The sequence below is a fragment of the Megalobrama amblycephala genome, linkage group LG8, assembly GCF_018812025.1.
Source record: "Megalobrama amblycephala isolate DHTTF-2021 linkage group LG8, ASM1881202v1, whole genome shotgun sequence".
In the NCBI taxonomy this organism is placed as follows: domain Eukaryota; kingdom Metazoa; phylum Chordata; class Actinopteri; order Cypriniformes; family Xenocyprididae; genus Megalobrama; species Megalobrama amblycephala.
In genome coordinates this window covers 21,337,408-21,362,739 of record NC_063051.1, presented here as the reverse complement: position 1 = coordinate 21,362,739, position 25,332 = coordinate 21,337,408, and the positions used below count along the sequence as shown (strand labels likewise).

General features: G+C 37.6%; 2 protein-coding genes across 3 annotated transcripts; both read left to right on the top strand.

Moving 5' to 3' along the window:
• Window positions 1–106: 106 nt before the first annotated feature.
• On the top strand, window positions 107–9,084 carry hsd17b7 (hydroxysteroid (17-beta) dehydrogenase 7). Its single transcript, XM_048200054.1, has 9 exons — window positions 107–270; window positions 569–772; window positions 4,044–4,136; window positions 4,750–4,864; window positions 6,673–6,867; window positions 7,005–7,109; window positions 7,210–7,266; window positions 8,142–8,240; window positions 8,517–9,084. The coding sequence occupies exons 1-9, from the start codon at window positions 236–238 to the stop codon at window positions 8,628–8,630; spliced, it is 1,017 nt and encodes a 338-aa protein (XP_048056011.1). The 5' UTR covers window positions 107–235; the 3' UTR covers window positions 8,631–9,084.
• A 4,446-nt stretch (window positions 9,085–13,530) lies between these two features.
• On the top strand, window positions 13,531–20,594 carry serbp1a (SERPINE1 mRNA binding protein 1a). 2 transcript variants are annotated; one of them, XM_048200046.1, is made up of 8 exons: window positions 13,531–13,893; window positions 15,200–15,392; window positions 16,023–16,163; window positions 16,254–16,322; window positions 16,461–16,535; window positions 16,835–17,006; window positions 18,135–18,320; window positions 19,477–20,594. In XM_048200046.1, the coding sequence occupies exons 1-8, from the start codon at window positions 13,638–13,640 to the stop codon at window positions 19,534–19,536; spliced, it is 1,152 nt and encodes a 383-aa protein (XP_048056003.1). In that variant the 5' UTR covers window positions 13,531–13,637; the 3' UTR covers window positions 19,537–20,594. The 2 variants fall into 2 exon arrangements, with proteins under 2 accessions (XP_048056003.1, XP_048056002.1); XM_048200045.1 differs by having other exon boundaries at window positions 16,251–16,322.
• The last annotated feature ends 4,738 nt before the right edge of the window (window positions 20,595–25,332 follow it).

Genomic DNA, 25,332 nt, shown 5'->3' with positions numbered 1-25,332 from the left:
TTAGGTTAGCCTGGTCTGACAGTAGCTAAGTCTTGATTGGCCAGAGAAGATGTCACGTCACAGAAAGGAAACAGCTGATTGGACTATAGAAGTGTGATCTCCAATCACACCATGGCGGCTGTGCAAACTTCATCTGTACACAGACACTGGCGAAACACCGCGTTAGAAACGGTTGCGAAGGGAAAGTACTATATCACAGGTAGCATATAATATATTGTATGAATGTAAAGATAGGATGAAGAAAGTAGTGTTGGTAACCGGGGCGAACAGGTAACGAAACTATGTTTAATTGTTTTCTTTATAGTTTCACATCACTATTATAATAGATAGACATCACTGTTTTAAACTTCATTCTGTTGTCTTTGTAGTGATGGAAACTTTTAGTCATTTTTCAATTATGTTTCTGTTTTAAATAACCAAAAGACATCTTAGGAAGAAATTCATTAGGATTGATTGTATGGTTCTGCATATAATAGCAAGTAGTTGAGAAACATGTTGCACAATGCATCTCTCTACTCTGTAAGTTAATGTTCACTGCATATAACCCTGTTTGCTTGCATGTGTTCAGTGGTATTGGTCTTGCCCTGTGTGAGCGTCTACTCAGCCAGGATGCCCAGGTGCAGCTCTGTCTGGCCTGCAGGAACATGCAGAGAGCTGAGGCTGCCCGACAGGCTCTTCTAGTGTCTCACCCTCAAGCTCAAGTTTCTCTGCTGCACTTAGATGTGGGCAACATGCACTCAGTGGTCAGAGCTGCTGAGGAGTTCAAGCAAAAGTAAGATATAAAATACACTATAATTTTGATGGACTTGATGCTGTTATGCTTATACTGTTTACTTTTAGTTTAAGCATAATAGTGACTGACCACCAGAGGCTCTCGAGCTCTAAAAAGCATCATAAAAGTATTCTGTATGACTCATCCGGAATATTCCACGTTTTTTAAAGCTATTTTATAGTCAATAAAAAAATCCTTCCCTCTTAAAGGTGCCCTAGAATCAAAAATTTAATTTACCTTGAAATGAAATGACATACAGTGAGTCTCAAACACCATTGTTTCCTCATTCTTGTGTAAATCTCATTTGTTTAAAAGACCTCCGAAAAACAGGCGAATCTCAACATAACACCAACTGTTACGTAACAGTCGGGATCATTAATATGTACGCCCCCAATATTTGCATATGCCAGCTCATGTTCAAGGCATTAGACAAGGGCAGCCAGTATTAACATCTGGATCTGTGCACAGCTGAATCATCAGACTAGGTAAGCAAGCAAGGACAATAGCGAAAAATGGCAGATGGAGCGATAATAACTGACGTGATCCATGATATTTTTAGTGATATTTGTAAATGGTCTTTATAAATGTTTCGTTAGCATGTTGCTAATGTACTGTTAAATGTGGTTAAAGGTACCATCGTTTCTTACTGTATTTACGGAGACGAGAGCCGTCGCTATGTTCATTTTTAAACACTTGCAGTCTGTATAATTCATAAACACAACTTCATTCTTTATAAATCTCTCCAACAGTGTGTATGGTTAGCTTTAGCCACAGAGCACAGCCTCAAACTCATTCAGAATCAAATGTAAACATCCAAATAAATACTATACTCACATGATCCAACGCATGCATGCAGTATGCATGACGAACATATTGTAAAGATCCATTTGAGGGTTATATTAGCTGTGTCACTTGCGCATTTAGTGCACCACAGTCAGTAAGCATGAACCTGTCTAACAAAAATATGTTCTAAAGCCCAAGGACGATAACTATAACCATAAAGATATAGTTCTAAAAATCTTGCTAAATATTAAAGAATAGCAGAGTCCACACCACAACTATAACAATAGTGGCACAGAGAAACAATATCTTTGGAATCATAATTTTTTTCCAGCTGATGAACAACAGCCATGTAGAATCCATCCTGCTTTAAAGAGATCAAGAATTTACTTCGCTGGTGTGGACGCTAATATAGTTATTGTTCTTAATGTGAACGGGCCATAAAAGGTCACCCAAAAATGAAATTTCTGTCATTAATTACTCACCCTCATGTCGTTCCAAACCTGTTAGACCTTCGTTCATCTTCGGAACACAAATTAAGATATTTTTGATGAAATCCTTGAGCTTTCTGGCTTCCAATAGACTGCAATGTTATTACCACTTTCAAGGCCCAGAAAGGTAGTAAAGACATTGTTAAAATAGTCCATGTGACTAGTGGTTAAACATTAAAGGATTAGTTCACTTTCAAATTAAGATTTCCTGATAATTTACTCACCCCCATGTCATCCAAGATGTCCATGTCCTTCTTTCTTCAGTCAAAAAGAAATTAAGGATTTTGATGAAAAGATTCCAGGATTTTTCTCCATATAGTGGACTTCAATGGACCCCAAACGGATGAAGGTCAAAATTACAGTTTTAGTGCAGCTTCAAAGCATTTTAGACGATCCCAGATGAGGAATAAGGGTCTTATCTAGAGAAATCATCGCTCATTTTCTAAAAAAAAATGTAAAACTATATACGTTTTAACCATAAATGCTCATCTTGAACTAGCTCTCTTCTTCTTCTTCTTCTTCTTCTTTATCAGAATTCCGGCAGTGTAGACACTGCTAAGTGTATTACTGTCCTCCACAGGTCAAAGTTTGAACTAGTTGTTATATACTTGCATATTGTATATGACAATTTAGTTCAAACTTTAGTTCAAGATGAGCATTTATGGTTAAAACGTATACATTTTTATTTTTATTTATTTTTAGGAAATGAGCGATGGTTTCTCTAGATAAGACCCTTATTTTTCATCTGGGATCGTGTAGAATGCTTTGAAGCTGCAATAAAACTGTAATTTTGACCTTCAACCATTTGGGGTCCATTGAAGTCCACTATATGGAGAAAAATCCTGGAATGTTTTCATCAAAAACCTTAATTTCTTTTCGACTGAAGAAAGAAAGACATGGACATCTTGGTTGACATGGGGGTGAGTAAATTATCAGGAAATTTTAATTTGAAAGTGAACTAATCCTTTAATGTTATGAAGTGTCGAGAATTATTTCTGTGCGCAAAAAAACAAAAACAAACAAAAAACTTTATTCAACAATTTCTTCTCTTCCATGTCAGTCTCCTATGCTGCTGACGTAGTAAACACAGTGCAGCACTTCCGGGTTCAGAACGCTGGATCATTATTGGCCCTGCTCCTGGAGACCGACTGTCCTGCAGAGTTTATGCTACCTTCACATGTTCTTTTGGAATTATAGTAAATACAAATTTCTTTGGTAAAAATTGCACATGAACGCCCTGCCATTTCGAAACTTGAATGCAATGAGCTCGTAATCACGACTTCAGAAGTGGGAATTATCAAATTTCTGATAGCATGTGAAGGCAGCATTAGCTTCAACCCTAATCAAACACACCTGAACCAGCTAATCATTATACTGTATGCTTTGCTTCAAAATCACAGGCAGATGTGCTGAAGCAGGTTGGAAATAAACTTTGCAGGACAGTGACGGTGCATATGAATTTGCATACTATCTGAGTAGGTACTACATGTGAATTTACTGAACTCCGTTAAAAATCATACATACTACTCTTTTGGCCTACTGTTTTTTGCATCCTATATAGTAGAGAAGTATTCGATTTCAGGTTCAGCATGGGCCTCCAGGAGCAGGGTTGAAGACCTCTGTGCTAATGTTTTTATAACATTAAAGACAACAAATGTTCAATTAACATTAACCTTCCCAGAATGTTAGCCAAAGTTCTGAGACTGTTCCCTTGTTCCCAATGCCATTTGGTGTTGTTATAGTACTTTCAGTACTCTAGTATCCATGCCAGAAACAAAATAACAAAATAAAATGCACTTATATGTAATGAACAGTTTGAATGCTTTTTAAACCCCTTGGAGCCATTGCAAGAATGTATACAAAGGTAATCAGATTAGTCCATCAATACTTTGGTACATGGTGGTATGATTTGACCAGTAAAGCACATTTGATAAACGTATATTAAAACGTTATTTAACATATTTTATTTATTTATTTATTTATTTATTTTTTTTTAACAGGTACAACAGATTGGACTATCTGTATCTCAATGCTGGAATCATGCCTAATCCCAGGGTAGATCACAAAGCCTTTTTTAAAGGCCTGTTTTCTAGGTACAGTATTTCTTTCTATATACACTACAGTTCAAACATTTGGGCTCAGTAAGATTTTTTTTTAAAGAAATAAATGATGCATTAAATTGATCAAAAGACATAATAAAGACCTTTATAATGTTACTATTTCAAATAAATGCTGTTCTTTTGAACTTTCTATTCATCATAGAAAATCCTGAAAAAAAAAAAATCACAGTTTCCACAAAAATAATAAGCAGCACAACTGTTTTTAACATTGATAATAATAAGAAATGTTACGAGTTTGTGCTCTATCATTACACCCCTCAACGTTAAATCTGATATTGCTGTCATATTATTTACTACACTTGAAAAGAATACAAATACACAAACTGTGCACACTATGCAAATTTCTTTTATGCATGTAATTCTAGATTTTTTTTTTTTTTAATTGCTTATAATGTAATCAGACAGTGATTCAGTATTATACACTTTAAAACATTGATTGTTGCATACTTAGTACTGTATTGTATACTACTTTTAAAGTTACACTGCAGGTGTGCAGATGTTGTAGACAGTGTGCTGTTTTATAATAGTATATTATGTTGACTATAGCAGACGTCTTTGATTATAATTCATTTTATCTACCCATCAGAAATGTGGTTCACATGTTTGCCACGGCGGAGGGTATTCTGACCCAGGAAGATAAGGTCACACCCATTGGTTTGCAGGAGGTGTTTGCCACTAATCTTTTTGGTCATTTCCTTCTGGTAAGTTGATGGATAAGAACTACCGAGTGTGGTAGAACAGTTTTTCTATCTTTTCCGTGCAGCACTATCAAAAAAATCATCTGCCTCAAAAAGATCACCCAGAAAAATATTTCATCCACGGATGCCACAGTATTCATTTCACTCTTGTCAACAACCTGTTCCCTGGCAGCTGCCTGATCAATAATTCATCCAAACGTCTCTAGTGCTGAAAGTATTTTCAGTCCTCAAATTGCAGCCCTGTGCTTTCTTGTGAAGTGATGCTGATGTTAATTGAAGAGCTCATTCATTTACTAAGGCATCTGGTCATCAGCGCTGGAATTCAAGGCAGCAGCGTTAAGCCCACATGCTTACAGTGGAGTTATTGTGGCTCAAGTGGCTCAGACATTAAAGTTGCAGTAGATATGACACTCCGTGTCCTCGAAGGCTAGACAAGCCATATCGATTTTCTGCTAGGACGGCACCGAGTGAGGGGGATCAAGTGAGGCTTGTTTTTCCTGTCAAGTTGCCCTCTACTTCTCTCTCTCTCTCCCCACACACACACACTCAAATTCTTCTTTTTCATTATTTAAAATGGTAAAATAAAAAATACATTTAAACTGTATACTAAATATTTTCCCTGTAACTTGCACTTTATCCAGTTCTGTTAAGAAAATGTTGATTTTCTGTATATTACAAGCAAAAACAGTAGCACGTCATTGGAAAAATACAGAAAGCCCTCATTTTAAACAATAGTTACAGGAATTGTCTTATTATTTGGCTTTGGAAAAACTCACATATATTGTTAAGGGAAAACCTGAAAAGTGTTTCAAAGTATGGAGACCTTTTATGGGATTTTTGAAGGAAACCGATCCGGTCTCTTTTCTGTGTAACCTAGCTTAATATGCATTACATGTTATAATATAAATGTACCATTGTAAAAAAAAAAAATTCAAATTCTTTCTTTTATTGTCTTTTTTTTGCGTTTGTGTGCTTTGTTTTGTTTCTGGTGGTAACGTTTAGAGAAAGTTCAAAAGATCAAGATAAAAAAAATACATATAAACAAACTAAAATATACATTCAAAAGTTTCTAAGATTTTTAAAATACTTCTATTTAGCAAATTCATCATAAGTGACAGTAAATTTATAATGTTTGAAAAGATTTCGATTTCAAATAAATGCTGATCTATTGAACTTTCCATTCATGAAAGAATCCTGAAAAAAAAAATGGATCACAGTTTCCACAAAAAAATATTAAGCAGCAACTGTTTTCAACATTGATAATAATGAGCAATGTTTCTTGAGCAGCAAATCAGCATATTAGAATGATTTAGTCATTCTAAGTAGTTTGTCAAGACAGAAATAAATTATGTAAATTAGAAAACATTTTTTAAATTGTAATAATATTTCACAGTATTACTGTTTTACTGTATTTTTTTTTTATCAAATAAAAGCATTGGTGAGCATAGGACACTTCTTTCAAAAACATTAAAAAAAATATTACCAACACCTAACGTTTTAACATTGTTTATTTTTAAATTTTCAATTATAATTTTTTTTTTTTTTTATAACCAGTTTCATTTGTCAGCCATTTTGTTCTCAGGGTGTTGTTTAAGGCAAAGTGTGGTGCTCTGTTTGTTTCTTTGACTGGCCTGACTTGTCAACTTTTGACTCACCTAATGGTGAGAATTTGAGGCAGCATTACCAGTATGGCCTTACGATGGAAGACCGAAACACTCAGTGTTTTTGTAATTTTGTTTAGCTTGCAGAAATGGTGTAGAAATTAAGTAGTACATTGCCTGATCCAACTGTATTTTCTGCTCCTGTTACAGGTGAGGGAACTGGAGCCCTTATTGTGCCAGGCGAACCACAATTCTCTAGTGATCTGGACATCCTCCAGTAATGCCCAGCGAACGGCCTTTAGTCTAGATGACATTCAGCATCAGAAAGGCCGTGAGCCCTACAGCTCATCAAAATATGCGTCTGATCTACTTAGCTTTGCTCTAAACCGGCGCTACAATAGCCGGGTAAGTTCCCATTTCCTTGCAGAACTTGATAGCCACACTTCAAAACGTCTAAACATTTGCATGATATGTTCTATACAGTACTCATAATATACCATTATTATGTGAATTATTAAATAATACTCCTGATCTGTTCTCAGGGTTTGTACTCATCAGTGATCTGTCCTGGTCTGGTCATGACTAACCTCACCTATGGCATTCTACCATCATTCTTCTGGACCCTCATCATGCCAATAATGTGGCTTGTAGGTCCCCAATTTACTTTACTTCTTGTATATCAACAAGATGATAGGAAAGTCACACACAAATTTAACATTGTAATAATTTCCTGTCCTGTCTCATCAGATAAGAATATTCACCAACACTTTTACCCTCTCATCTTACAATGGAGCGGAGGCTTTGGTATGTACTAGCACCAACCCAAATGATTCAAGCATCAAGTTTAAACCTGAATATTGAAATACACTCACTGGCCACTTTATTTGGTACACCTGTTAAACTGCTTGCTAATGCAAATATCTAATCAGCCAGTCTCATGGCAGCAACTCAATGCATTTAGGCATGTAGACAAGGTCAAGACGAATCAGAATGGGGAAGAAAGGTGATTTAAGTGACTTTAAACATGGCATGGTTGTTGGCAGCCAGATGGGCTGGTCTGAGTATTTCAGAATCTGCTGATCTACAAGGATTTTCACACACAACCATCTCTAGGGTTTACAGAAAATATCCAGTGAGCACCAGTTCTGAGTGCGAAAATACCTTGTTTATACTGGTTCGAGCTGATAGAAAGGCAACAGTAACTCAAATAACCACTCGTTACAACCGAGGTATGCAGAAGAGCATCTCTGAATGCACAACAGGTCAAACTTTGAAGCAGATGGGCTACAGCAGCAGAAGACCACACCGGTGCCACTCCTGTCAGCTAAGAACAGGAAACTGAGGCTATTTCCAGCACCTTGTTGAATCTATGCCATGAAGAATTAAGGCAATTCTGAATTTTGAAGGCAAAAGGGGGTTAAACCCAGTACTAGCAAGGTGTACCTAATAAAGTGGCCGCTGAGTGTATATCGCATCCCTTTATAGAACTTCTGAATTCTTCGAGTGGGAAACAAATGTTTTATTGTACATGGAATGTGAAAAAAATAAAAATAAGTGAAACCACTCTAAACATTATAATAGTTTTTAAAGCTTTAGTGTTGCAAGTCACTTGGAGAAATGACTTGGCCTCATAAACTTCTCCTAGTCTCAGTTTTCATCTATTGTTTTTTATTACACAGTTTTGGCTGTTCATGCAGAAACCTGAGTCACTGGACCCGATGGCCAAATACCACAGTTTGACCTCTGGGCTTGGAAACAATTACACCCAGCCACGCAAGGTCAGACCTGACAATCGGGTTCCCTCACTCATCTATTTTTATGCCTGTTTTAGTCACAGAATTTTAATTATTTTAAAATGTAATTTTATATAGAAAATTGTAGTCTATAGGGTTTATATTCTTTGTGATTTGGTTGGTTCTGCCAAGAAGTGGTTGGACTTTTTATGCTGTTGCTTTATCTCAGCTGTTGATCTTTTTCATATCATTCATTACTCGCAACATCCTATGTAATGTCAAATGTTTTTTTTTTTTTTTGTGTGTGTGTTTTTTTTTTAGATGGATATTGATGAAAATATTTCAGAGGCCCTCTATGTGAAGTTATTGGAACTTGAGGATACAGTGCGAAAGAAACTGAGAGATGAGGATCTAGAAATCAAGGCAAAAATCTAAATGTAATATATGGAGACAAAACCCTCATGCATTCTATCCTTACAAAAAAACGTGTATTTTTAACTTGTATTTACAAACAATTATTTACATTAAGGTATTTGGCAAATGCTTTTATCCAAAGTGACATTCAAGGTACACGTTTTATCAGTTTTTGCTTTCCCTGGGATTCGAACCCATTACCTTGGGGTTTCTAACACCATGCTCTACTGTTTGAGCTACTTGTTATTAATTATGAATGATTAATTATTACTACTAATTATTGTGCTATTTACATTAGTTTTGTTGCAGTGTATTCCGAGGTGAATGGTTTTTACCATTGTAACTACTGTGAACAGTCAGCAGTCTCTGACTCCTGAAATGGGACCACAAATCTGACTTTTTTTTTTCTATTCCATTTTTATTTTGTCACCCAAAGCTTGATTAATAAGAGAAAAAAATGTGTTTGTGTGTGGAACTATATTGTGTACATTATTATGATTAATAATTTGTCTGGCAAAGTGTTTAATGTGTCTTGAGATTTCAGTTTAACTTTACCTTGACAGACTTTTAGAGATCTGATCCTTTTTCTACAAAAAAATGGGTTCTTGCCATTAAAGGTGCTACAGAGGATGTTTTGTTTTATACATTTTTGCAGTATTACTTGAAACTGTCTTTACTAACTGATAAAACACTATTTATTAGGTGCACTGAAAGGAATAATATTAATATACATCATCTGTGCACGAGGTAGGGCCTTAAAAACATCAGCCAATCGTTTACGCGATCATCACGTAAACGATTGGCCCTCTGGCTTGTCAATCACTGCCGTGACGTTCCTTGTGAGAGACGTGCGCGGATTGGCCCTCTGGGTTGTCAATCACTGCCATGACGGTCCTTGTCAGAGACGTGCGCGGCTGCGCGCTCCAGTAACTTTCCACACTCCACAGGCGCCGCATGCAATGTTTTTGTCAGGAGACAGGAGTAACAACTGCAGATTATGAGTTACCTGTGGTGAGTCCGACATAATGAATCCACTAACACGACACGGCGAATGCCGGTGGTAAACACTCGTGTTCCAATAGTCGTGCACGAGTTTTGGGAGGCGTTCCCTCGAAATGAGCTGTGAAGGAGGGGGGTTGTTCTTACGCATGCGCTCATTTCAAAAACTCATTAACAAGTCTTTGGTTTCTCAGTCGACGAAAAGATCCTCTGTAGCACCTTTAAGCCAATACACTGATGTGCAATGCAATATTTTCTTTTTTTTTCTTCTTTTTTTTTGTGTTCACACTCAAATTACAAAGCAAATACGACAAAGTAATAGCTGATGTGCAGTTGTAACAATTTATTCAACTACACAGCATTAAATAAACATACATATCAGAAACGAATGATTGTAATTCTCCAGATGAGAGTTAGCAATGTGTGGGGGTTGCAGGTATTGATGAGTTGCCATGGTGACGAAGATCAGAGAAGCACTTCCCTGTGTTAATAAAGAAACGAACATGCTATAACCAACTTAACTTTCTGTTTTTCTAATAATTTTAAGATTAGAGATTTTTGATCTCAAACAGTTAACTGGCTCGTCAATCTTACCTCCGTCTTGAAGAGTTCTCTGGTTTCAGTACGCGTGCAGATGTTCCGGTAAATTACTATGATTAAAACTTATGAGACTGGAGCATATTTTGTGCTGTTTTCTTTCAACTTCAAAATATGAATCCACAATATAGCACGAAGCGATGTAACTCGAGTGATCCAGACATTCGGAGCTGGTCAAATGCCGTGTGTTGGATGAGTTGTTTCCACATCCTCAGGATCTGCAAATATTTGTTGCAGAGGGACTTGTGAAAAGCTGCTCGTGTCGCACTCTGTTTCCTCAGCGAAGCCACTGAGTTTAGGGTTGCAGAATGCCCAGACCATGCCACAAAAGTACACAAAAAACGCTGACATCACCAAAAACATGAGCGCATAAGACTCAATGATCGCCTCCGTCACCACATTCGGCATCCTTGTTGTGCGCGGAAGAATGGTTTCTACAAATACATAAACAGTTATGCTATCAAACTTAGAGGTGATTGAGCTGAATGTCCACGAATCACAGTCGCCTTCAGCCCAGTCAACCTGCGCTCTTGGGCATCACAACTGCTTCTGCTTTATTATGACAGTTCATTGTTTCGCACTTTGCAATAAATATTGCGTTGTCAATATTCTTTAAGAGTTAAATATGTTTAATTGGGACCAGAAGAACGCCATATTTCCATTTAACTCCTTAATTTGAACGGTATGATGTGGATTCGTTTGGTCCTGTAAGGTGACCAGAAACCAGGGACATTTCCTATTTGAGTGGTCAAAATACCGAAATCTCATTTGTTATTATCTATTATTTAAAAAAACGGGGATGTTTGAATGTTTTTGTTTTTTAATTTGGTGTGGGTTCCTTAGTTATAGCCTATTATTAGCCTACATTAATAATTATTATGATTTAATTTAATTATTAGGATTTTTGGTCTGGTTTTAATACAATTTACCAAAAAACTATTATATATGCCTATTATGTTATAACAAAAGTATGACTTTACAAATCCACATTACAAAAATAAAACAACAAATATAAGATGAGATAAATAAAACAGCGTAGAGAAAATATTTTAACATATTGAATTTAATATTTTCATTTTCACAAGATGTTAAAATTACTACTTTTAACTATTTTTAAATTATTTTGCATTGAACGCAGTTGGCCAGCGGCTGCTCTAGGGCAGGGGTTCCCAAACACATTCCTGGAGCCTCCCGAACACTGCATGTTTTCCATGTCTCCTTAATCAAACACACCTGCAGACTCATTAGACTCCAAGTCAGGGGGAACGTTGATCCTGGAGGGCCAGAGTTTAGCTCCAACCCTGAAAAAAAAAACTCTCACCTGCCTGTAAATTTAGTAATCCTGAAGACCTTGATTAGCTTCAGGTGTGTTTAATTAGGGTTGGAGCTAAACTCTGCAGGACAGTGGCCCCCACGTTCCTGCTCCAAGACCTGAAATGGGTGTGTCAGACAAAGGAGACATGCAAAATGTGCATTGCTGGGGAGGTTCCAGGAATGTGTTTGGGAACCCCTGCTCTAGGGTATTTGCATAAGGCGATCTGATTGGATGACGCCTGCATTGGTGCTTGAAAAACGTTGTGTCAGTTACGCTTTTTTCGTAAGTTGAATACAGAAGTTACAGGACGTAGCAAGCATTTTGAACTGTGAGAGGCATTACACTTGTAAGTTGAATTCAGAAGGCTGTCTGGCGGAAGCTAGATATTTTACTTTATAACTTGATAAATATGGATACTTTTCTTACACAAACACATCGCTTCACTTCAGAAGGTCTTTATTACCCCCAGGAGCCGTGTGGAGTACGTTTTGCTTTGGATGGATGCACTTTCTCGAGCTTTATACTCATTGGTCCCATTCACTGTCATATTTTTAAATATATTTTTTTGCATTTTCTAACGAACTTTCATAGTTTGAATGCATAGTTCACCAGGTCATCATTTACTCATCCTCATGTTGTCCAAAACTGCTGTGAAACAAACAGCTTGACAGGTTTGGAAGGACATAAGTGACAGAATTTTCATTTTTGAGAGAACTATTCCTTTAAGATTAAAAGTCTGGATCTGGGGACAAGGGTAAGACAATAAAATGTATAGCCTAGGCCTAGTAATTTGAAAATAGTAAATAAATGATGAAAGCACAGAAGATATGACTTTCATATAAACAAACTGACCTCTACAAACTATCCTACTTTATTCAGCCATTGTTCTAGGTCTATAAATAAACTGCCAAGCTTTCCAGATAACAATTAACTTGTGACATGACACATTTTTGTCACAGAGACTGCTTTGATGGGGTTGGTCCAAAACTATTTTGAGCTGTTTTGAAGACTTGTTTTCCAGTCATGGGGTCATGACCTGCCTCAGTGTCCCTCAGGGGAACACAAGGGTGTAGGGGGTCTGTGTAAAATTGACAAACGGTGTACAAAGTTTTCCTATAATATTTTGAGTTATTTTATTGAAAGACATAGTTTTGACAGTAAGGAATAGAACAAAAATCAAATACACATAGTTTTGTAATGTAAGAATGTTTTGCTGTTTTGGAACAACATTTACTGTGTAAAATGTATTTGTGAAATATATTTTAATGGAATTGGAAAATGTTTCTCTTTAGGTTTATACACTGAGGGCCGGTTTCACAAACAGGGCTTAGACTAAGCCAGGATTAGGCCTTAGTTCAATTAGGGTATTTAAGTAGCTTTTATGAATGTACCCTAGAAAAAAACATTACTGGTGTGCATCTTGAGAAAAGAAAAAAACAACAACAATATTTTAAGATATGTCAGTACAAGTTGCTTTCAGTTAAAACAACTCAAACATGCATTTTAGTCTAGGACTAGCTTAAACCTTGTCTGTGAAACCCGGGCTGAGGGCTTAGATTAAGCCAGGATTAGGCCTCAGTTCAATTAGGACATTTAAGTAGCTTTTATAAACGTGCCATAGAAAAAAAATACTGGTGTGCATCTTGAGACAAAACAATGGCACTGACATGTTTCAAGTTATGTCAGTGCAAGTTTCTTTCAGTTAAAACAGCTCAAACATGCATTTTAGTCTGGGACTAGACTAAAGCTTTGTCTGTGAAACCAGGGGTTAAAGTTTTACATAGCTAATTTTTCACAATAACGGTTAAGAATAGGCCTACTGTCAGCATAAAACAATGCAAATATTTACCAGATCGTTTGATTTCTCTTGGTTTTAGGATAATGTCAATACAAAAGTCACTTATTTCATTTAGCAATCATCATTTGGCTCTCATGTTTTGTTCTGGGGTAAGTTATGAGACTACATGTCCCATACTGCTGTGCGGTCAGAGTCCCGGATGTCTTTCACACCGGAAGAGAAGCGTGAGTCTTTTCTAGCCATCTTGTGGCATCTAGCAGCGAAGCGCTCGCACAAGCCCCGTAGAATCGGAGGAGAATCCTGCTGAAAGGGGGCCATCATGCCCGGACATCTGCAAGAAGGTTTCGGCTGTGTCGTAACCAATCGGTTCGACCAGCTATTTGATGATGAAGAGGATCCGTTTGAGGTGTTAAAGCTGGCAGAAAAGAAGAAGAAGGACGCGCCAGCTCCTGGTGCCGCCAAGACCGCCGCGCAGGCTGCAAAGCAGCTCAAAAAGGAGACACAGAAAGACAGGAAAGTCCCAGTTCCCGATAAGAAGGAAGAGACACAAGCTCCCGTTCCTCTCAAGAAAGATGGTAAATATCGCTTGTGTTAAAGTAGTTATTTGGGCACACTTTTCAAAAAGTAAGCAGCCTGCAAACGGCGCTACTAAGCCCATGAGGTCGCGCACAACTCTATTGTTTATGAACAGCCTGGCACCTCAAAAACTTACAGCTTTCAGCTAAATGTTTCTTCGCTCCATGTATTGTTTCTAGGTGACGCACGTAGTAGAACCTGTTGCTACTTAACTAATTATTTTCTAGATCCTTCATGAAGTAACGTTACAGGCCTAATGATAACCATCAGTCTGTTTGTGTAATGTCGGCTATATTTGTGCATTTATCTCCGACTATTAAAACTCGCCCATTCAGTACTAAAAAGAATCGTGTATTGACAGTCTCCGAATGCAGTCCGTTATCACATGGCGCTTTATCAGCGCACGAGCGTTGCAGCTCCAACCTCGTGTTTGAGGCAACATAGTCCGTCCTCTCAGACATGACACTCCCATTGAAAAACCTCCTATTGTTATTTGCCTAAAGTCGGTTTTTACCATCATTACGTGCTTTAAACCCGCGTCAGACTGACCAGTTTTAAAGGTAGGGTTGTCAAAGTTTTTTTTTCGGGTGTCAGTGGCCTTGTTTGATCTGGATGAGAGGAGGCAGCGGGCTCGCGAACAGGTGCGCGCGCAGGCGGGACGGCGGGCGCGTGATCAGCTGTTGGGCTGAGCGAGAGCGTCTATTTCGGTAGATGGAGGGAGGGATCAGTCAATCACAAGAGGCGCAAACCATTATTTTGGAGACCAGCAACTTTGAGTTTATCCTATGCTAATGTAAAACTAAAGTATTGAAAAACACAGACTTCCCCTATGCAAGTAAATAAGAAATATTTTACCAAGTTAAAGAAAAATAATAATGTGCGTTTACATTGTTTCAGGGTATTTCGGTATTGGCCGCAATTAAAGTTAAAGAGAGAGCTTGAATTTATCATTTACTCATCCCTCATGTTGTTTTAAACCTTTTTTTTCCCCTCTGAAATACAAAATGTTTTTCTGCTTTTTGAGTTACTCAAAAGAAGAGTAACACAGGTTTGAAACAACTTAAGGGTAAGTGAATGACAGAAATTAATTTTTGGGTGAACTGGTTTTTTTTTTTTTTTTTTTTTTTTTTAGTTTTTTTTTTTTACCTGTACACATTAAATTGCATTAAAAATATACATTTTTGTCTAAATGTTGTTTTTGTGTTGTTTTTATTCCAGCATGAGACCATCTCATTCACAATTGTTTTCTATGATAGTTGTTGGTAGTAGTGGTGTTTGGTTAAATCTGTTGTTTCTATTTTGAAGGCATGAGGAAAGTGGGCCGACGACCGGAGCAGCCGGCTCAGCCAGCTCAGTCAGGATCCCAGCAGCAGGGAGGTCAGGGGGAGGGTCGTCCACCAGCTGACAGGCGGCCTGACAGGAGACCACCACGTGAACGACGCTTTGACAAACCTGCTGATGAAAAACCTGCTGAGGGTGGAGAATTCTCGGTGGAGAAGTGAGTCAATTTGACCCTTTTTTGTGTGGTAATACATAGTTGATCCTTAACGAAGTTTTGTACTGAAACATTTAATTAGCCATCAGAAGTATACTTTAGTTTTTAATGTCTGTTTTCATATTTTTTTTGATCTCTGAAGTAGTTGGGCATGACTTTTTAAAATGCATGTTATAGATTTTATTGTAAACAATCCAACTTTAAAGAATTTTTTACCTGTGATCTTTAAACAAAATGTCAGTCTTTTGGTGAACACAACAGACTCTTATGACGTACTCAGGACTTCTCCAATCATTTAGTCCATTTAAACTCTGTCCCTGCAAGCTCACATTCATCTGCCTCCACTTTTATGTGCAATGCCCACACCTCAACATCTAATCAACAACCAATGCATAGAACAAAGTCCTTGACCTACTTGTTTTTAAATCCGTTACATTTGGATGTACGCCACAATATGGAAGAAAAGCTTTGTCACTACTTCTGTTTCATCACGACTTCAATAGAACTTGATCGGGATTTTGTATTACATTGTTTTCTCTGCATAGAGATTCGTTAATTGAGTAACAAAATCCCAAAAATTGAATATTTTAGCAGGTAAGACTGACATCTAACAGCTACATTATCTCTCCTCAGGTCTGTCAGCGACAGGCCGTTCCGGGGGCGTGGAGGTCCCAGAGGAGGGCGCGGAGGCCGGGGCAGAGGTGTTGGCAGGACTGACGGCTTTGACTCACGCGGCAAACGCGAGTTTGACAGACACAGCGGCAGCGACCGATCGTAAGTCATTTGCGTCCACATATTGGCTCCAATGATAATGCCGCCCGTGTGTGACATATCAAAGCTAAGTGTTAATTTTTGTTTCAGCAGCCTGAAAGCAGAGGAAAAACGTGGAGGGAGTGGATCTCATAACTGGGGCACTGTTAAGGATGAGTTGAGGTCAGTGGAGCAACAGACGCTTTATCTGCCAAGATCTTGAAAACGCAGATGAATTTGATTCACAGACTGGTCAGTGAGGGTGTTTTGGTTCATTATATTAGATTTGTGAAATTGGATACATTTCTGTTCTCTTTACAGTGAGCTTGACCAATCAAATGTCACCGAGGACACCCCTGAAGGAGAGGAGCATCCACCTGCTGACTCAGAGAACAAGTGTGTAGAACACACTCAGAAAAACACTTCAGCTCTGAATTAGCACGGCATTGCTGAGTCATTGCTTTCTATTTGCTGCCGGCACTATTAGCATATGTTGCCACCTATAATTAAAAAAAAAAAATGTGGTATGCGGCATTAGGATTGATTTAGGAACAATGGCTCTTTTAAAAGTATAACATATGTTTACAGCCTTCAACAGTTACTAAAGGGACAAAGTACTTCTTATTTGGTTAATCTATGCATGGAGTAATTGGATGCAGAATTTTTAGTTAAATTTTGATGTGACGTTTTCACAGGGAGAATGAGGCTGAGGAGGTTAAAGAAGAAGGCCCTAAGGAGATGACTCTGGATGAATGGAAAGCCCAACAGGATAAAGATAGAGCCAAAGTGGAATTCAACATTCGTAAAGCCAATGAGGGAACTGATTGGAAGAAAGGATATGTACTGCACAAGTCCAAGGCTGAGGATGTAAGTAAAAGGACAATGTTTGAACTTTTTGTGTTCCATTGCATTAAACATTTATTTATATATTAAGTAGTGTCTGTTTCATGCTGAATTGAAGTTTTTGCTGCATACTAACCATTCTCCAACATTTTTAAATGTGCTTTTAAGTAGCCTGGAAGTGTAGTTGGAAAAACCTGAGTTTTCTTTTCAGTATAATGTAGTGTTGCCACGATACTGGAATTTCTAAATTCGATAAGATAAATTGAAAAATATCGATATTCGATATCATTTTTGATACCCCAGGGGAAAACTGCTATGCAAGTAAACAGTCAGTAACAAAATAACATAATAGCAAATAGCAAATGATGGCACAAATAAATGCAATACAATAAAGAGACAAATTAAATAAACATGACTAAGTTTTTCAGGTGCATTTAACAGTAGTATTCGGGTAAGAAATACAGAAAATAAATGAAGAAATAAAATGTAAAAACACTGGGTAAGTCTTCATTTTAAAAATTAAATACAGATTAATGCTTACAATTAAAGGTACACAAGTTGTTCAGTCAAGAGCAGTGATTTTCTGTTTTTTTTGTTTGTTTTTTTTGTTCTTTGATTAATATGACAGACAGCAGCAGGTATATTAGGCTGACAACTTTGTGTGTATTTGACGTTTAAGGGCAATAAGCCACGAAAAAGAACTCTTTGGTACTTGCGAGCTGTTTAAGAAGCAGCTTTGTGTGCGTGCCACTTATATAAATGTCATGTGACCACAAAATCTGCGGGAAAGAGTAAAATTATGCGCAATAGCCGCAACACCGGACCGAAATTCATGGTCCTGTAACAACACTATTCAACCGGACTGAGCGAATTGGAGAGGAAGCGGGTGTGTGTCAGCGCAGCTGGTATCGGTGTATCGATACTGCAAAAATTAGAATTGTATGTATTGAGAAATCAATGTTTTTGACAACACTAGTATGGTGTCACTTCTCTAAAAGCATACAGAAACCTTCAGACTGTATTGAGAAGCCATTTGATCACATTCAATTTAGTCCTTTTTATCCCAATTGAGAAACTAATACTAATAGTTTGTCAGGCTATAATCTGTTTCATCTGTTTTATTTAGTGTACATGTTCACTTCTTTCCTGCAGGCCTCTGCTGATGATGCTGCTGGGGATCACCACTTCCGCAGGCCAGCTAATGACATTACGTCCCAGCTGGAGATTAACTTTGGGGACCTGGGCCGCCCAGGGCGTGGTCGTGGAGGACCACGAGGTGGCAGAGGAGGCCGTGGGGCCACTGCTACCAGACCACCTCGTGAACGCAGGCCAGACAAGGTAAGGTGTCTTTGTGCATTTGAGTATCTGCAGGTACATGTTTAATTTTGTACCACTGTGGAAGAGTTCACATCTATCCAGAGATAAATGTTGAAATCACAACCTATTTATAATGTACACCTCATTTGATTGATTGCAGATTGATCATTGGTCTTAATTATTTTATTTTTTTATAATATATATGAGACAGTCACTCAAGTCATATGTGGGTTTTTTTTTTTTTTTTTTAAGAGAGGATGCATTAAATTGATCAAAAGTGACAGGAAAGACATTTACATTGTTAAAAAGAATTGTATTTCAGGTAAATGTTCATTAAATTTATTTTCAAAAATGTTTTACAGAGACATTCAGCACAACTTTTTCCATTTTTAATAATAAATGTTTCTTGAGTACTAAATCAGCAAATTACAGTGTTTTCTGAAGGATCATGTAAAATCTCTGTACGTCGACTTAATTTAAAAGACCAATCAGAACATAGAACAGATGTTCATTATGGTTGCAAAACATTAAAGGGTACATATAACACCTAGTTTCTGCCAATCTCATGGTACTCTTGAGTACCTATAGACCTCTATATTGCATCCTTCATATCTCCGAAGATTCTTTAGTTTTATCAGATTTATAAAAGACAGATAGCATACTGATTCTTTCTAAAACAGGCGTGCCATGGCCGGCACTATAGAGTCACGACACACAAAGCACATCATCGCATTATCCCTGGATAACATTAGATTCACTATACATTCGTGTTGTTTACATTATATGCACTTTCGAGCCGACATTAGACAGTTGTGACCAGTATCTTTGATCACTGGGACCGCTCCATCTTTCAGTTTCAAACAATCTGCAAATCCAGCATCGAACTGGGCCTCGTTTATAAAACAGTCACCCCAGGAAAAACAAACTGCATCCACTGTTCCCTGTTCCCACTTTGCAGCACTGCCGAGTCATGCCGACGACTTCTGTAACCCGAATGAAGCATGTCGATGGACATCAGAATGCATGAAATAGCATTAGACATGCCCTTTTAAGAAGCTGACCTGATTGAAATCAAATGACTAAATGTAACATCTATGGCTGGTATTGCTAGATTACAATAACCTGAATTTGGACTCATATGGCCTGTTTTTCCTTTGTTTTTATCTGCTTATTTTAGGCTGGTGGAGTGTCTGTCCCTAACGTGGACGACCCAGAGGCTTTCCCAGCCCTGGCTTAAGCTGCCCAGATGCCACTCGGCTCACCCCGGAGGAACACTCCTCAACGGGTCCTTGTCTACGAGGCTTGCATGCTAATGGATCCTTCAGCAGATGAAATGATGGAAGACTGTCATCCATGCCATTCACCCCTGAGGACTGAATTTTACCTGTTTTAGAAAAAAAAGATGGAAAAATAAAAAAACAAAAAAAACAAAACAAAGGACGGACTTCTTGCTATTCTGAAGCAAATTATTGGTTGAGGTTTTGTATTTAGAAGTAAGGTAGCAGGGATGTTTTCATACAGTGTTTCTTTTATTGTTTTTTTTTTTTTTTTTTTTTTTTTTTTTTTTTTTTCTCAGCAATTATGCATTGTTCATGGATACTTTTTGTACTGCTGCTTGAAAATATGCATTTCCAAAAATGGGTGTGAGAAGCACACCAGTTTATCTTAAGGTGTCCCATAGCTTGCTTGCTTTTTACACACAAAATGCCTCGAACCAGGGCAGCCCTTTTCAGAAACGAGATCTACCAGTCAGTCTTAATTTTTAAAGGTTTCTGTATTTCTGTGGGAAATTGCAGAGCATTTTGGTTCTAGTCATTATTACACACCTCAAATGCCCGATAGAGGGCCTTAAAACAGAATCTGCGATTAAATGTACAATTTATGATTGGTAACTTAATGCCAAGATGTAATTCAGATTATTCAATTGCACTCTCCACAAAAAGTGTCTCTTTTTTCGAATGACCACTGTAAAGTTCAAAGTGGTATCTTTTGATACCATTGACTCTGGTAACTCAGGATAGTATCATATTCATTACGCAAAGTTCTAGTGTAAATACAAGCAAGTTTACACACTGCACTCTTGTTTACTGAAAAATGTGAGCCAGGTTATGGATAAATCCTTTTAGAAATGACATTTTCTTTCTGCCCCATTGCTTTTACAACAGCTGTACTGCATAATTGATCTGAAAGAAACACCATCCTGTTCAGTGTGGAACAGCTGAGTGCTATGATAATGTGTGAATTCCTGCCCTGCTATTAGACCTCTGTCAATAATTAAAAGATGGTCGATTCATACAGTGTTGTTGTGTGACCTTTAACTTCAAAGATGAAATCAATTCTGATTTGTTCTTGTCTGATATGTATGTTCTCATGCAGAATGGTCTTACGTTGATGGTCTCGTATTTGAGTTTACAAATGTACTTTTGGAAAAAATACTGGTACTGGTCCTGGTATTAGTTGCATACGGTCTCTAATGCTATACTGTAGTGTTTGTTAAAGGGTTAGTTTACCCAAAAATGATTTTTCTGTCATTAATTACTCGGCCTCATATCGTTCCACACCCGTAAGACATTCGTTCATCTTCAGAACACAAATTAAAGGGTAGGTTCACCTAAAAATAAAAATTCTGTCATTACTCGCCTTCATGTCTTTCCAAACCTGTAAGATCTTCATTCATCTTCAGAATGCAAATTAAGATATTTTTGAAATTTGTGAGCTTTCTGGTCTGTGATGGACTGAAATGTTATTACCACTTTCAAGGCCCAGAAAGGTAGTAAAAACATTAAAATAGTCCACGTGACTACAGTGGTTTAACCTTAATGTTATTAAGTGACGAGAATACTTTTTGTGCACAAAAATAACGACTATTCAACAATTTCTTCTCTTTCCCTTCTGTCTACTAAAGTCGTTATTAGGGCCCAAGCCACTCAGGCGCAGGGCCCTTTTGTTTTTCTAAGGAGAATTATTTTTTTCCCATCATCCGGGGCTTTTTGGGGGCCTTAACGTGCCCAAAAACTCTTGAAAATTGGCACACACATTGGAATCTGCGGCCATTAGGATGCCACAAAGGATGGGACCCGGGCATGGCAGGGGGGCTCGACAGCACCCCCTTGAATGGTGTCCGAAAACTTGGTCCATATATCAAACACGCTTGCATGTATTAGTATGAAACTCGGTACACATATAGACTCATCGGGCCGAACAACTTTCATGCTCTAAGTTATGCGCCAGCTCAACAGGAAGTCAGCTATTGGGTTGTTTGAAAAACGCACGCTCTGGAATTTGATATACTCCTCCTAGGCGATTAATCCGGTCACCACCAAACTTGGTCAGAATGAAGTCAAGACATTGAGGATGTAAAATTGCGAGCGGATTTTTGATATCTCGAACGGTTTGGCCGTGGCGAGGCAACGAATTTATGGCGAGAAATGGTAAACAGGAAATGTGTTATAATGTCTGCATACATTGATTGATGTTTATAAAACTTCAGCTGTGTGCTCATTGTAGGAAGCCGATCACATGTATGTGACTATTGTGAGTCAAAGTTATAGCGCCATCAACTGGCAGCAATTTGCTTCAAACTTCATTAGAATAATGTCAAGATATAGACCTTATGTAGCCCCGCCCCTTTTCAGCGTTGCGCTCGTTGTCTTTTGACTTCCGGTTTGTATTTCCACAGCGATATTACATTTATGAATGAACTGCTCGTTTTAAAATCTTCCCGATCTACTGACATTTGTTAAGACATCTGCTTTAAACATAACAATGCTCATGATAACTTTCATTAACTCTACAACAAGTAAATCCACTTAACCAACTAATTATTCTTTGACAGCGATGCCATAGAAATGTACAGAGCTACCGCAAAACGGAAGTTAAAAGACAATTTCATAAAGATGGCGGCGCGCTTGTTTCTCTGGTAAATAAGGTCTATAACGAATGAAGACCTGTAAAATGATTTTTAATATTTTTCAAACACTGTTGCCATAGCAACAGATCAAACTTCAATATTTGTTTTGGATGGGTTTGAGACACTTAGCATGCTTCAAATTGCATGAAACTCGACTCATGTCAGGATTGTCATCCAGTAGACATGGGCAAAGCCTCAGAAACGGGCAGGAAGGAGGGCCTCTATAGCGCCACCTTTTGAAATAAGTGGGGGGTTAGTTTAATCTACAGTCACCAAACTCGGTAGACACATTGTTTTCATTAAGCCGGACAACTTTCTAATTTACAGTCATTAGCTCTGAACAACAGGAAGTCCGATATTTTGGTTTGAATGTGGATTTTTTCACCCTCTCTCTCCCTCTCTCTGTGGCACCCCCCTCCCCCTCACTCCCTCCTCACTCCTCATTCTGACTCTTTCTGTGTGTGTGTGTGTGTGTGTGTGTGTGTGTGTGTGTGTGTGTGTGTGTGTGCGTGAGAGTGTGTGTGTGTGTGTGTGTGTGTGTGTGGGTCTCTGTCTGTGTCCCTCTCTGTATTTGTTTTGACTATACTTGTGAGGACCAAATGTCCTCACTTATTTTGTGGAATACTTTCACAACCCACTAGTGAGGACATGTGACTGGTCCTCACTATTTTAAAAGGCTTATGAATCAGCCAAAATATGTTTTTATTTAAATGTAGTGATGGTTACATCCATGTTTCTGTGATGGGTAGGTTTAAGACCCCGGTATACTTCAAACAAAATCGAAGAACAAACTGATGTGACGTCATTTCGAACAAAATCAGGCCAAAATGAAGTTCGTTTTGCGTTCTTTTTGGAAGTTCGAAACGGCTTGCCAAAGCAAACGTTCAGGAAAAGTTCGCTCCAGCTGCAAAACACCTTCGTACTACAATTGGTCAGTGACAGTAATAACGTAATAGGAGGTGTGCGCTGAGGCTCCGCCTTCACTCGTGTGGGACGCGTCCTTGACTCATTTTGTTTGAGTTCGTCGAGGTAAGAGCTCACACATTTCGAACTTTGTTTTACTCCTAAACAAAGAACAAAAAAGAACTTCGTTTGAAGTATACCAGGGCCTTTAGGAGTAGGGGTTGGCTTAGGTGATAGAAAATATCATTGACCCGATTTAAAATCAATGAAAGTCTATGCAATGTCCTCACTAAGACAGCAATACAAACCTGTGTGTGTGTGTGTGTGTGTGTGTGTGTGTATTTTTGATGAACTTATAGAAATATTGAACTGCAAAGGATAACTTCACACTTTGAAATTGAACCATGACATTATATCACTATTTGGACAGGACTACTTTTCAAATGTCATCTGAGTTACAATTATTATTACCAACACCTGTGATTTCGTGTTCTGATTCATACAAGACTTAAATCTTTGTTTTGTTTTTACAAAGGAGAGTGTGTGTTTTCTCAACATGGGTGTTATATGGGTGTCTATTACCTTAGACTGATAATAAAATCGTCTTTGCAGGTTCTGTGATTTGGCTCTATTTATTAATTTTATAATTTTATTTTTTATACCACACATATTGAAATTTAATGAAAGCATGCTTTTGGAGCATAAGACTGTTGCACAAACGATAGTTCAGGGAGGTTTTAAATGCACATTGCCCACTGTGCACAGCTGCCCTGAAGCCACTGGGTTGGCAGCGCAACCGGGCTTGGGCCCGCCATCGCTGCTTGCAGCTATATTTTTTGTTTTGTTTTTGTTCGCCGCTTCTACAAATCTACAAATCTTTAGAGATAAATTGTAAATATGGAAAACAATATGTAAACAATGTTTGTGTGGATCTTGCATAAAAATATAAATATGAGCAAACTTGGTCATATAATTGTAAGATAGCATAATGAGAAAAACATTAAACATTCACAAAATTCATCACAAGATCCAGGCATCTATTGTTTACAAATCCAACACACTTTTAACATTTTACAGAAATGACAAACGTTTTTTAAAATATATATATATAAAATTGGCCATCTCAGTAACAGTCATGAAAGATTAAAGTAATATCACACATGCCATTATTTCTACCATCTATACAATTCAGCAACTACTCTTAAACTACACACATGTTATGATAGTATAAATATCAGACATGTAGCTAATATATGGCTCAGGGTAATTTCAATCGTCTTCATCATGCTTGTAGAGGTACCTAAACTGTTAAATACTTTAGAAAGATTGTAATGTTTTGGTATACAAGGCACAAAGTCTGTTAATAAAACACAATCCCAATTAAATATTGTTAAACTCATTTTTATGTCTAATATTACTGGGGTGCTCTGTTTAAATATAGCATAATTCAAATAAATGAGTGTTATATAGTACAACTGTTTTTCTGCCGGTGAGTGCTATGTGTATAGTTGTACACTTATTTTAAAAAGTGTGAAATAAAATAAAATAAATCATATTATAAAATAAATAGCATGCATAATGGGATGCTATTGGCAAAGGGGCCCCCACACAATATCTTTGCATAGGGCCCAAGAATCGGTGCTATGCCCGTTTTGGTAGTTAAAAATGCAATTGTTTCATTTTTACTCACATTAGCACCTGATGCTTTAATGCTAACAGATGTAAGTTTCGATTTTAAAAATCTGTTAGTAAATGTTGAAATGAATAAATGCTGTAGAAATATTGCTCATTGTTCACAACTAATGTATGAATTAAAAATGCACAATAAGGTAAATGACTGAGACCTTACTGTAAAGGTTACTATAACAATCAGATGCATGTTTAATGATTCCTTGTTTAATTTTCATTTGGTGTGGGTTTTAACTTGCAAGTGTTAAGCAACTATCAGTATTTCTATTGCTCCTGCTCCATTTGTTTTATGGACATGATGCCTTTAATTGTGCGGCTTGTGGAGGAGATGTGCTATTATGGCCAAGTTTTACTTTAGAAAATAGAAATCCAGGTTGTTAGGTTTATTTTTGCAGTACACAGGAATAACTATTTTATGGTTGACTGGTAAAAAGTCTATCTATAGACCAAAATCATGTGTTTTCATGTCCATGTCTCCACAAACCTATTTACCATTTAATTTTAAAGTTGAAGTTACAGTAAACCACACAG

Coding starts and splice junctions, on each gene's coding strand:
- hsd17b7 (XM_048200054.1), top strand. CDS start 236: ATGAAGAAAGTAGTGTTGGTAACCGGGGCGAACAG. Junction 773..4,043: donor GCTGAGGAGTTCAAGCAAAA/GTAAGATATAAA, acceptor TTTTTTTAACAG/GTACAACAGATTGGACTATC. Junction 4,865..6,672: donor TTTTTGGTCATTTCCTTCTG/GTAAGTTGATGG, acceptor CTCCTGTTACAG/GTGAGGGAACTGGAGCCCTT.
- serbp1a (XM_048200045.1), top strand. CDS start 13,638: ATGCCCGGACATCTGCAAGAAGGTTTCGGCTGTGTCGTAACCAATCGG. Junction 13,894..15,199: donor CGTTCCTCTCAAGAAAGATG/GTAAATATCGCT, acceptor TCTATTTTGAAG/GCATGAGGAAAGTGGGCCGA. Junction 16,536..16,834: donor CCTGCTGACTCAGAGAACAA/GTGTGTAGAACA, acceptor ACGTTTTCACAG/GGAGAATGAGGCTGAGGAGG.